General features: G+C 39.6%; 2 protein-coding genes across 2 annotated transcripts; both read right to left on the minus strand.

Annotated features, from left to right (window-relative positions):
- Positions 1–78: 78 nt before the first annotated feature.
- nim1kb (NIM1 serine/threonine protein kinase) lies at positions 79–4,444 on the minus strand. Its single transcript, XM_042509901.1, has 4 exons — positions 4,376–4,444; positions 3,271–3,572; positions 1,877–2,145; positions 79–840 (listed from the first exon to the last, which is right to left on the minus strand). Exons 2-4 carry the CDS (start codon positions 3,542–3,544, stop codon positions 79–81), a joined length of 1,305 nt encoding a protein of 434 aa, XP_042365835.1. The 5' UTR covers positions 3,545–3,572; positions 4,376–4,444.
- A 2,064-nt stretch (positions 4,445–6,508) lies between these two features.
- LOC121959474 (coiled-coil domain-containing protein 152-like) lies at positions 6,509–12,336 on the minus strand. Its single transcript, XM_042508756.1, has 8 exons — positions 12,274–12,336; positions 11,933–12,038; positions 10,458–10,526; positions 10,086–10,150; positions 9,092–9,227; positions 8,667–8,794; positions 7,743–7,847; positions 6,509–6,637 (listed from the first exon to the last, which is right to left on the minus strand). Exons 1-8 carry the CDS (start codon positions 12,334–12,336, stop codon positions 6,509–6,511), a joined length of 801 nt encoding a protein of 266 aa, XP_042364690.1.
- Between the last annotated feature and the right edge of the window lie 303 nt (positions 12,337–12,639).

Raw genomic sequence — 12,639 nt, forward strand, 5'->3', positions numbered from 1 at the left:
AATCACTAAAGCAACTAATTTCATGTTTGTATAAAATAACTTGTATAAAAACTGTTCTGAAGCGTCTCTATTAGTCTTTTACGAAAGCACACATAATTTGGATGTGTGTCTGAGGCCCCTGTAGGCCCGGAGCCCCTCCCTTTTGGGGTCTCTCACCATCCCACGGACCACCGGGGGACTGTCGCAGCCCCTCCTTGTCTGGGCTCGATGCAGCAGGATTCGGTAAACCCCGGTGAGAGGGTTGCGGCTGTCTTTGAGCTGATTGTTTTGCAGGTGCTCTGCGGTGAAGCCGAGCTCCTCCAGGCCGCTTCTCACCTCCTCCTCGATCTGCTCCTCCATGTCTCTGCGCTCCGAGTCCAGCAGGCTCTGCAGAGTCGTTGTTGGTTCGGTTGGCACCAATGACCAGGGGAACTCCACAGGTAAGAGCCAATCGCAGCCCAGCATCTGGTCGACAGCGTAACGGTCAGCGGGGACTACCTTCAAGATGCCCTTGATGAGCCTCTGGCAGGGGCCGGCCACCCAGGGAGGGAGGGTGTACGCGCCTTCGATGATGCAGCGGCGCAGCTTCCCCATGGTCTCGGCGCGGAACGGCATAGTGCCAGTAACCATGAAAAAAAGCAGGACCCCCATGGCCCACACGTCCACCGGGGGCCCCAGGTAGCACTCGTCTTTAAAGAGCTCTGGGGCGGCGTAGGGCGGCGAGCCGCAAAAGGTGTCAAGGGCAAGGTTGCGGTTTGAAACCCGAGTGCTGAATCCAAAGTCTGCCACCTTCACAGAGCCGCTGCTGGTGAACAGAACGTTCTCAGCCTTCAGGTCTCGGTGAATGATGTTGTTGTTGTGCTGCGCAGCAAAACATAAAAGCTGGTTGGATATCAAAGTGATCTGAAATGATAGACTTAACTGTGGGATTTTTTATTTTTAACTCGAGACTAGGATCATAAGCAGTCCCTCTTAATCATCACTTCAGACGCACTGTAAGTGTGTGGCAGTGAATATATCTGCAGAGACTCTGCCTTCTGCCTGTATTTTATTTTGCTGTGTTTGGGACGTTCCTGGGGAAGGCCGCGGTGAGGTCAGGACTTAATTAAAAGGTCGTAACCAGGTGCAAGACAGCACACAATAACGTGCACAGCACCAAATAAAACCAAAATACAGCAAGACGAAACGCCGGAGCCCCCTGACTTTCACTATTGCTGCTGATACTGTTCACAAACAGTAACCAACGATTCCTGCATAGTGTACCTTTCAAACAAATCAAATCTATTCGGAAGTGAAAACACATGCAAAAGTTCCCAAAAAGTTTGACAAGAATGGACGTGAAACTGTTTGCATGAGCTTATGGTATCGCGTGTTGATCAAAACCCTCAAAAATGGACTTTTTAACCAAGCAGGGTAGAAATTTAAAGTCATTTTTGTTTTTTCATTTCCAAATCAGCTTAAAACCTGACAAACTGCAGTGCGTACTGTATTTATGTATGATTGCAATATTAGAGGTAGTGACCATGTTTTCATCATTAATCTCTTTTTCATTCACAAAACATTAAAGTAATTAAGTTTTAATTATTATATTTAAATAATTAGCAAAAACAATTGGGAGTTTTTTTCAAGGATTTGTACCAAACAAAGATGTTTGCAGTATGCAGTATGCAGAATATGATGTGTAAGCTTTGACATCTCTGCATCACAATATTTAATTTAAAATAACACATTTCGCCTTTTGCAAATATCGCACCTCCTGCAAATTGATTGCAGTAGGCCATATTGGGATTTAAAAAAAAAACAAAAAACTTCAGCCCTAACTTAAAAGGAAAATTAAATAAAACTTGATGTTGGGGAAAATAAACAAAATTTGAACTCATGGTTCCATGTCACTCACCATATATTTGATGGCAGAGAGGATCTGGGCGAAGGTGATCTTGCAGGTGTTGTCAGAGAGTTTTCCTTCGTTGCAGATCCGGTTGTGGAGGTCTCCTCCTCCTGCGTACTCCAGCGCCAGGTAGACGCGGCTCGGCGTCTCCACCACCTCGTACAGGCACACCACGTTCGGGTGCTGCAGGAACTCCATGTTGCTGATCTCCTTGGAGAGCAGACGCTGAGCCTGACTGTCCAACCTGGCCTTGTCCAGGATCTTCAGGGCCACTTTGTCTACAGGAAAGACATGGAGACATTAAACAACAATCTGGCTGTCAACACATCAACTCCACTACAAAACAGGACTTGCTTACAACATTAGAAGCTGAAAGTCAAACAGAAAAAACAAATAAAGACTAAAAACTCATGCTGAAATTATTAGCCAGTGGGGAAAAAAAAATCACTGGCCAATTTTAATACTTTACCATATTTCATATTATTGACAACTAAATACAACTGGGTCTTTGGATTGATGAACAGACACAAAGAAAATCTGGAAATGGAAATATCTCTCCCCAGCCTGTCATCTTTGTGCTAAAACTTTGTGGTAAATATAATTTATTATTTATCAGCAACAATTCTGATAACTGGTTTATCACAGCAGTTACCCAAATGTTGGAAACAGTCAATTTTCATTTATGATATTTAATAATAAATATTCTACATTTTTGGTCATTGACTGGCCTCTGGTCTCCTGTCATTTTGACATCACAGTCAGACTGGCCTTCTGGAAAACTTGGAGTTTGCAATGCAAAACATACATATAAAAATAACTCACTGCTGTCTGGCAAAAAGTCACTTTTCGTGAACCGACCAATCACAGCCTGGATGGTTTGGGACATTAAAAACAGGATGAGATGCTGCAGCAAACACTCAAAATATTGAACGAATATTTTGCATGAATAGCTATGATTGCTGACAAGTTAGTACTTAGCACTAACGAATTAGACTAACCACCAATGTAGACCAAACATGACTCAAAAATTCCACGGCCAGAGCTTGAGGTTAGTTCCAAATGAAATGTATTTGTTTGTGATTGCACCAATCGTTTGGCACATGCAATGCCCAGCGAGAGACAGCTCATGCAGCTAATGCATTGCATAAGTCTGGCAAGCAGACGTGTGGGTGTCACTATCAGGCTTGTGCAGAACGCTACTCACGAAGGTGTGTAGACCTATGCTGATTAACAACACACTGCATCCAGTTTAACTTTGTATGACCACCCTCTGCTGCTCATCATTTCACTCAATATATTCACAAGGTGCTCTACGTACGTCTCATTTTATAGAGATTAACATAAAAGATCTCAAGCAGAGTTAAGAGTAAATAAAGGGACTTTCAGACAGCATGTACACCTACCTTTAGTCAGAGCATGGAAAGCTAGTTTGACCCTGGAGAAGGTCCCCGAGCCGATCTCCCCACGGACCTTGTAGAAGCCCACCCTGCGGCCTATCATCAGGTCCTTGATGGTCTTCTCGTCCTTGCACATGTTGGTGGTGAGCTTCTGCAGCGGGGTGAGGCGCACCGGGGCGTCGTCCACCTCATCGTCTGGGCCGAGCTCAGAGCTGTCCGTCAAACTGTAGAGGCTGTGGTGGCGCTTTGTGTTCTTCACCTGGTACAGGCCTCCCGGCATTTCTGCAGCAGGCTGAAGGTACGGTCATCTTCAAAAACATAATGGTGTCAGTACCTCTCATGGTTTAGACACATATAGCAGTTACTTGTGCAGCAGTATCTTATGATGTCATAGGGAATAAAATCTGGAGCTCATAGGCAGGAGTTTGGAAAAAGTAGGCTTAGTCAAAACATGAATAGCATGACTTTAGTGTCGACAAACTGCTAGAACACGACAACAATGCCTCAGTAAAGTCGGTGGTGGCAATATGAAACCTCAAAAGGAATGGTTACAATCTGCTATGAAACGGAAAGAAGCAATATGTATGGTTGAAGCAGGAACTATCACATTTCCACCTGAAATTGATGTAGAAAAGGCAAAAAATAGTGCATCAAAATTCACCAGAATGCAGGTAACGACGCTCAAAATTTCTCGGAGAAATCCCAGACCAATTCTGAATTCATTGTCAGTGGAGCTGCTCAATTTCATTCCCTATGACATCACCAATTTGAGTTTAGCACACTAGTTTACTGATATTTCTCAGCAGTCTTAAACCATATACAGAATAACATGTATTACATTCAAAACAAATTATTTAGATATCTTATGCAACAGTTTCTACACATCATACTGTAAATTTACACAACTAGAAACATGTATCCCTTGATGGCAGCAAACATTTGAACAAAAAGATATCAAGAACATAGAAAACAAGACTCTTGTTTTCTTACCAAGTTCCCAAACTCCTGCTGTGCATCAAAACACTGCTGTAGAATCCACTGCATGCAGCTATATGACAGAAGTCAATCTTTTGGCCCAATAGGACCCAGGAAATGAATTTTTTGCACTTACATGCTGAAGGATGACAGTTTGAGCCAAAATCATTGCCAAAGGTCCCGATGCACCGAGCAGAGCGGTGCAGGCATCTCTCTTTCTCTGTCCTCTCCAACAGACAACTGTACGCTGGTGGCTGAGAACACAGAAGGGGAGGGGGCGCGTCTGTCAAGTGGACAGACAGTCAGTGTCTCTGGCCACACCCCTCACAGCTCACCTCTGCCTATCTTCACCCTCTCCTCCTCACTGCAAAAGGATTAAGGTAGTGTCATGAACTCTAATCCTGCTTCAATTTAGGACTGTTCCAATCCCCTCAAATGGCTAACATCAGTTAAGGGCAGCAAAAAATTAGGCCAAAAAGCTGCAACTGACAAAAAATGTGCACATGTATTGGTAACCACAGCATATAAAAGCAGTCTGGTTTGCAGGTTTAGCAAAGCACACCTGTGTGAGACGCACGGCCGTGTTGTGCAGCTAAAGTTGATCTCTCGGCTTTTGTGAAGATGAAATGTTATGCAATGCTGTTACCCAATGTTCCCATAGGGATTAGCTCTCTGTCCCCTTTAAACGCTGGCTGAGCTGAGCAGCACAGATAAAGAGATTACAAAGCATGAGGTCAGTGCTTCACCAGGCAGGGCATCTTCATACAGGTGTGTTGTCCCTGTGAGGGACAGTGGAGGGGCAGCAGGGAGACACAACAGTTAAAGGACATGAAGACATATAAGTGCACAGTCATGTCTGCTTTCAATCATTACAGCTTGATCGGAACAACTTTTAGCTTATAACAGATGTTGGTACAGTTTGGCATATAAGCAATAAGACACTGCAGTACGGTGAAACTGAAGAGTCCCGCTTGGTAAATATTTTGGTCAAAATTCCTTTAAAGGAGCCTTATTTTTATTATAGATTGATCTATTTCTATTTTGCTTGTTTTTTTTTCTTCCAACAAAGAGTCTAAAACCAAAATACATTCAGCCTTCTCCTGTATATGACACAGAAAAGCTGCAAAGCCTCAATTTTGGGCAGTCCAGTCGCCAGAAGAAAATGTTAGCATTATTATTTTCAATATCATATCAACAATTCTAAAGTGACATAATGTACGACCTGACTTTTGTCATCTGGAGGTGGAGGGGATGGTGGACGATGTGTCACCTCGGCGCGACACTGTTTATTTTAGCAGCTATTGCTGCTTTTCCAAAGGCTTTTTAGGGACAAAACGTGGGTGGTTTTTAGCGACCTGTTGCCATTTTGCAGCCACATATAGGAGTTACTTTTTACCTACACGGTGCTATATTTCCTTCTGCAACCGTCTCTAGCAGTTTCTTATTTTTAATGAGACTTGGTTACAATTTCTGTAGGAATAGTGCAAAGAAAAGTTTTTTTTTTCCAAGACATCACTCCCATAGCAGCATTGTTGGAATGGTAAATTTCAACATATCCCCATATAATGATATATAAATATAACATACCCACGGTTTGCAGAAACATGTAATGCAAACATTTTTTCTGCCAATTAAGCCTATTCTTAATTATTTGAGTAAACAGGCACTGAAAAAAGCAGATCTTTCAAGTTTTTTACTTTCCCAAACATCAACAATGGGAAATCGTTGAACAAAAATGACCAGAAGTAGAGTTCAAAAGCTCTACTTTTTCAAAATGTTAAGATAAGTAGAACACAAGTTTGACTCAAAGGAATCCAAAATAAACAGGAGAAATGAGTGGGAGTTCAATAATATCTGATTTCTCTGAATGAATGGAGATAAACAGGTTTAACTCCCTGAATGGGATTGGCTTTACAGCTATCTGATTCACTCAGAAGTGCGCTCCTCCTGCTTCAGCGCCTGCCGCCATGCAGGCGTCTGATTGGATTAAAGCCTTAGACAGGAATACAGCCTGTGTTTACATGTGCTCTCTGCACACTGGTCACCTGCAAGCAGCATGGTACAACTGCAGATCCACTCAAGTACAGCAGTCCACAACAAGCAGTACAGTTAACTAAGCAACCTGTAAAATAGGTCAATAACTCTGAGGAACTGAACTTCGCTTTGAATTCAATAGAAATCTGAAAATATAAAAACACTTTGCCACCTGGGAAGTCAGGAGATTCATGCAACTGGTGACAGGTCATCAGATTTTTAGCCTCCAAACAAACTAGATCTTCCTCCTCTTCAGACGGCTGTCACTGAGGCCGCCGACGCGCTGGTTCTCTTCCAGCTCTTTGATTCTCTGACGCAGAGCCACAATCTCCTTGTTCTTCTCCTCCTGGAAGAACTGCAGCTTCTGAGGACACACACACAGATAATCCATCCACACACACACACACACACACACACACACACACACACACACACACACACACACACACACACAACACTAGAAAGAGGCAATGTAAACAAGACAAGCAACACAATCCTCAGAACAGAGCGGCACTATAGAGAGTGATGACCTACAAAAAAAACACCACCCGCTAATTCTACATCCGTTGTTCAGTGTTTCTCGTGAATGACTGCACCGCATAAAAGTTTTCTATTTGATGAATTCTAATCAAATATGTTCTGGGACTGGAACTATTGATTCTTATCGTTATTATTATGATTTCTGAAATTATTTTCTTGATTAATTTGGTGTTTAAAATGCAAATCACAATTTTCCAGATCCCAAGGTGACATCCTCAAACTGTAAGTCAGTTAAAATGAAAAGAAAACAGAGAAAGACAATAAATCTCACATTTGGGAGGCTGAAACAAGAGAATGTTAATGTGATGTGACGCAGATGCTGAAAACTTTGAACAAAACACTAATATTAGCGATTCTGGACAAGTATTGAGATCAGATCAAAACAAAATTTTGCTGTATTGCCCACGCCCACAAAAATCATAGAACAAACTGGAGTTTCTGGCAAGTCCTGTGTGCGCACTCCACACTCGTGATCTGTGAGTTAGTTTCAGACTGGCTATGTCTGTACAGTCAGTATACTGGCTGTTGGAATAAATAAACACAATCACTGCAGGGGGGTAAATTTATGAGAGTAACATCGTGTGAAAATTAAGACTAAATGCCCTTTCAGGCTGTCTTTTTCAGACGTTTGTCCTTCAGACAAAGCTGGTGGGGCATGCTGGGAAGTAGACTGACGCACTTAGATGGGGACTAACAGGATGAAACATCCAGGTCAAATGTAATAAAATTTGCTTTGCTCTCAGCTTAGGTTTGCATGCCAAGGATACAACCTGCGAAACCACCTTGCAGGAAACTCCATGAAATACTGAATGCTCCTGCACTTCACGACTTTAAGATACAGACCAATAACCATTTAAATCTTTTGTACCTTGTTAGTTAACCCTTTTGATGTAAAAGAGAGAATGTAAAAGGTAGTGTGTGCTGCTCACCCTCTTGAAGACGCTCTGTGGAAGGAGGTTGGAGCTGTGTTGTTGCTGCTGCTGTTGGCTCCACTGAGCTGCTGTACTCTGAACTCTGGCTAACTTTGCACCAAACTGCCAAAATGTGCAAAGCAAAACACCAATGAGTTTAGAGAGAAGCTGAAACTGGTCTTCAACAGGTCGTTTAAAGATATTACTGATTGGCAGAAATTTCATATTAACTGCTAAATACCAATCAGCCATGTATCATTATTCCTGTGTAAATGTAGTTATTAACCCTTAGGGCCCCATTTAATATTACACTCACACACTCGTATTGCTGTGTGCACAAAATGCTCTTTTCAAAATCAAGCTTTTTATATGTTAATATATATACAAAATGATACGTTAATATTATTTTCTATTGTCATTTAACTCATTTTTACACCAACATCAGTCCTAATCATGAATATCAAATATTCATTCATTTTCAGAATCTTAACCCTTTTAAAGCCAGGTTTTTGTCATGGTGCCATTGTAGTTTTAGATGAACAAAAAAACACATAAAATGAACTATTTCCAAAATACTACATGTAATGCAGGTTGTTTTTTTTAAATAATCACAGCCTAGAATACGTCAGTGATTAGCAGCATATTGTTTGTGACACATATGGTCAAAATGATGTCATCTGGTGGAAAATAGTAAAAAAAATGACAAATTCCAAAGCAAAAGCCCAGAATGACACCCAGAAATAAAACAATGCATGTTTTTATGCTTTGATGTCTGTGGGATCAAAAACTGCAGTTTGAATGGATTTCAGTGGTGGATTTTGGTGCAACAGTATGAACGAAACAGATTTTGTTTACACAGTGTATTTTAGACTTATTATAAGAGCTGGAAATTCCAATAGGAAGTGTGTAAATGTGCCGAATAGTCACTAAGGGTTAATTTACCTCCATCTGTAACTTGAGGAGCTCGCTCTGCCTCTCTCTCTCCTGGTCCTTCAACCTCGTCTTCAGCTCCTCTAGATCCTGATCCTTTTTCTCCAGCAGGGTCTTCACTTCAGCATCTTTAGCTTCCACTGTCAGGAAATAAAACATCAGTTTCACACTGTACATATTTCTGTTCTCTTTTGCTGTGGGCTGATATCATCATTATCATAATCAAACACTTACTATTTGATTATGTTTCACTGAAAAATGAAGAGGAAATGTCTTATAGTTTTGCTTACATTGCTGCCAAAACTGTAAAATATAAATTTCAGTCTACATCTGATCCACTGTCTTTCTTTGGGGGTTATGTTACACATTCCCTGAAAAATCTCATAACATCAACACAGTCACTGCTTCATTGTACTGAGTGTATTTTTTGGTCTTACACTGCTGGAAACTCTCCCTGTGGGCGTCCTCCACCTCTCTCCTGCACTGCTGCCTGACAGTCTCTAGCTCCCTCTTGTGTCTATCTCCTTCTGCTCTCATTTCACTGACGAGCCGCTGAAGCTCAGCCGCTCCATCCTGATAACACATTTGAAAATGTTTGGAATTGCTTCCTAGTTTTAAGGCTTTAAAAGGCAAAACACAGCTTTATAATGCTGGTAAAAGGGCATACTTATGAAGAATCAACTCAACATAATTATGTCAAATAACTCAGTAGCCCAAGTTACATGCCAGAAAAAAACTAAATAAGTATCACTATCTAGCATTTTTTCTTCAACCAGACAAAACTAATATGTCGATGCTGTTTATTAACAATGAAAAATACACATTATAATTTAATCTGTCTTCAGAATTGGTAAATTCCACGTGGCCTGTTTTTTCATGATCATTATAACACTAACCTTGCATAGTATTGTAATACTTTAAACAGCAATATTGTATCGATACAAGGACACCAAGTATTTCTTTTTAATTATTAACATTTCAACTTTTCGTAGCCTACTAGAATAATAAAATCAAGTGCTTTTTAAGTCCACTAGATAAAATTTGCTGCAATAAATATAACTTAAGTCTCAGAACAGACTGAAAACATATTTAATAGAACAAATTTTGTCAAAGTTTTCCTTTAGGAACATAATTTGCAGTTGGAAAAAAGGTAATAAATTGCAATATATTCCAGTGCATGTTATTACAATACTCAGTATATTGCAAAAGGTTTGAAATTACAATAATATTGTATCACAACTGAACTATCGTGATAACATCGTATCATGGCTCTTGTGGTGATTCCCACCCCTAATAGAGAACATTGCTGTGTCTACAGAGCAGTTATAAGGAAACTAAAACATTCACATTTTAATGAAACTTCTTGATTCACTGCTGTGATTAATTTACATGATAAATTCTGCTAATGTTCCCTCCTGCCTCAGTTCTTACCTCTGCTGCTCTCTCATTCTGTTGTCTCAGGTCCACCATGCCATTCTTCAGTCTCTCATTCTCCACTACAACATTAATACAGGATTCATCTGTAATTTTACTACATGCAAATGTATAGTTATAGGGTCATTTCAGGATTGGGATCCCACATACAAGTATATTACATGGACATCACACAGAAAGTAATATGTATTCACTTCAAAGCAACACTATTAGATGTACAACTGGACCAATCATATTCTTTTTTAACTGAAATCTGCATCTGAAGTGTTTAGGACTGGCCCTGTGAATATTTATTCATCCTGACAAAGACTTATTTAAGCACTGTCTTGCTGTATCTTTAATTTTGACACAGTGGGTTACTGCCATTACCTCTGAGGTTGCACTGCTCCTGCAGAGTCTGCTGCAGTCTGTTCACTGTGATGAGAAGGCTGTCTCTCTCTGTGAAAAGTAGATCAATAGGGTTAGCAACTTTTTATGGTTTGTTATGGTTTTAGACGCCATACAAACAGTATAGCTTATTGGGATCCCCATAAGCTAACACCGAAGCATCAGATGGTCTTCTTGGGGTCCAACACATTAAAAAAAATACAATTTAACAAACATTTACGTACACAACATGCTTTTGAATATCACATGACATAAAAAAACTGGCCCTGGTATTTATTTTAATAACATGATTTGGTGAAAAAAGAGATCTTGAAATGGCTCTGTAAATTACAGTCGATTTGAGAGATTTTTCTGCGGTGTAGGTGGTGATAGATTTCATAAACTGGCATCTCTTGTCAGACACTTCTGTTCTTCACATAAAGATTACACAACCAATTTAAAATAACCATGTTGTATGAATTGCTTGCTTACACTTATCTAATACATTTTCCAACATGAATCAAAAACTCACTCATCCAGTATTTTCTATACAAGTTAGATACTGTGTGAGCAAATTAAGAATCTCAGCTATCAATCTCACTTGTCTTTGAATGTTGAACTGAATGAAAATGTATCAGAAATTATATATATATATTATTCTTCTGTTCTACATTGGCTCACCTACACATTTTCACAAATTTAGGATTTAATTTCCTTAATAGGAAAAAGAGCGACACGGTCAGCAGGACTGTCATTAGGCTGAAATACCAGCAGAGGGAGACATACAAACACCAAATAAAGCGCCACATTGATCTTAAATCTTGGAAAACAAACATTGCAGTAAGACATGAAATTAACTATTAGGGACTGTTTGGTGCATTTCTAACTCTTTTCATTCTTCATTTATCGATCACTTTGATTGTATCCATGCATATGGCATACATTTTGGCTAGATATATTGTGTAATTTTGCTTAATCTTGGGATTCCCAGCTCAGCTCCTTCAATAAAGTCTAAAATACACTGTGTAAACAGTGTAAAAAGTTTTACATTCATAATATTAAGTACAAAAAATAATAATACGAACCAACCAATGAAACCGATTTAAACTGCACTTCTATATCCCACAGCCATCAAAGCATAAAACATGCATTGTATTATCCCTGAGCGTCATTCTGGGCTTTTGCCTTGAAATTGTTGTTGTTTTTTTCAACTATTTTCCAAGATTATGACATCTTTTACCATATTTGGCATTAGTATAGTGGCATCCTGACAAAAACCTGGCATTTAAAGGATTAAAATTCTGAAAATAATTGAATATTTGATATTTATGATTAGAACTAATGTTCGTTTAAAAAATAAACTCAATGAAAGTAGAAAATCATATTAGTGTATAATATTTTTATCCGAGTGTATACAATAAAAAATAGTCCCCAACTTAATGTGAACCTCCAGATCATGAAAAAGGACAAAAACTCACCCTCAATGAGACTTTTCTCCTTGGTCAGAGAGAATTTCAAGAGTCTATTGGCATCCTCCAGCATTATTTCCAGCACGTTGTTTTTGCCAATAATCTCTGTAATTTTCTGTTTGACACAAGTAAAGGCAAGTGGAAATAACGCACAATCGCGACTTAAAAGTAACTTACCTACCACTGTGTACATCCACTACATCCCAAATAATATGGTTTAGATGTCAGTTCAGTGTCTATTTAGTGAAATTCATAAGCACAACCGGAAAAACAGAAAAACAAATCAAATGGCAGACATCCATATTTAGCCAATGAGTTAGCAGAGCTAGCTAACGTCGACGATACCGCACCTGTTCTAGTTGAGTAAACTCCCTCGTGAACCTGTCGAGATTAACACAGTTTAACTTTATCATTTTACTAGTCTAACGAGAGCAAAAGACTGTATTAAAAAGTTACAATGCCGTATTACTAGTGCGTATCGTCATGAACGCAGACCAACGTTAAAGCCGAAAAATAAATCTTTAGCTGCTAGCTACAAATTTCCGTTGCTGAAACTAGATTACAATTTCCGGCGCGCGCTATTTTGAAAAAGCTCGTGCACCGAGCAGTTTCCGGTCTTTTATAAAATAAGAGTTTTTGTTTACATTTACAGAAAATATTAGAAATATATATAAATGTATAAAGTTTTTGAGTAATTTAGTATTTTTATTTGGTGC

This window comes from Plectropomus leopardus, chromosome 20, assembly GCF_008729295.1.
Source record: "Plectropomus leopardus isolate mb chromosome 20, YSFRI_Pleo_2.0, whole genome shotgun sequence".
NCBI lineage: Eukaryota > Metazoa > Chordata > Actinopteri > Perciformes > Serranidae > Plectropomus > Plectropomus leopardus.

Bases quoted from the DNA above. Each gene is read 5' to 3' on its own strand.
- nim1kb (XM_042509901.1), bottom strand. From the start codon at position 3,544: ATGCCGGGAGGCCTGTACCAGGTGAAGAACACAAAGCGCCACCACAGC. The intron at 2,146-3,270 runs GTAGGTGTACAT...TCTTTCCTGTAG, and splicing joins TTTCCATGCTCTGACTAAAG to ACAAAGTGGCCCTGAAGATC. The intron at 841-1,876 runs GTGAGTGACATG...TTTGCTGCGCAG, and splicing joins TCTCTGCCATCAAATATATG to CACAACAACAACATCATTCA.
- LOC121959474 (XM_042508756.1), bottom strand. From the start codon at position 12,336: ATGATAAAGTTAAACTGTGTTAATCTCGACAGGTTCACGAGGGAGTTT. The intron at 10,151-10,457 runs GTAATGGCAGTA...TTAATGTTGTAG, and splicing joins GGAGCAGTGCAACCTCAGAG to TGGAGAATGAGAGACTGAAG. The intron at 8,795-9,091 runs GTAAGACCAAAA...ATTTCCTGACAG, and splicing joins CAGGGAGAGTTTCCAGCAGT to TGGAAGCTAAAGATGCTGAA.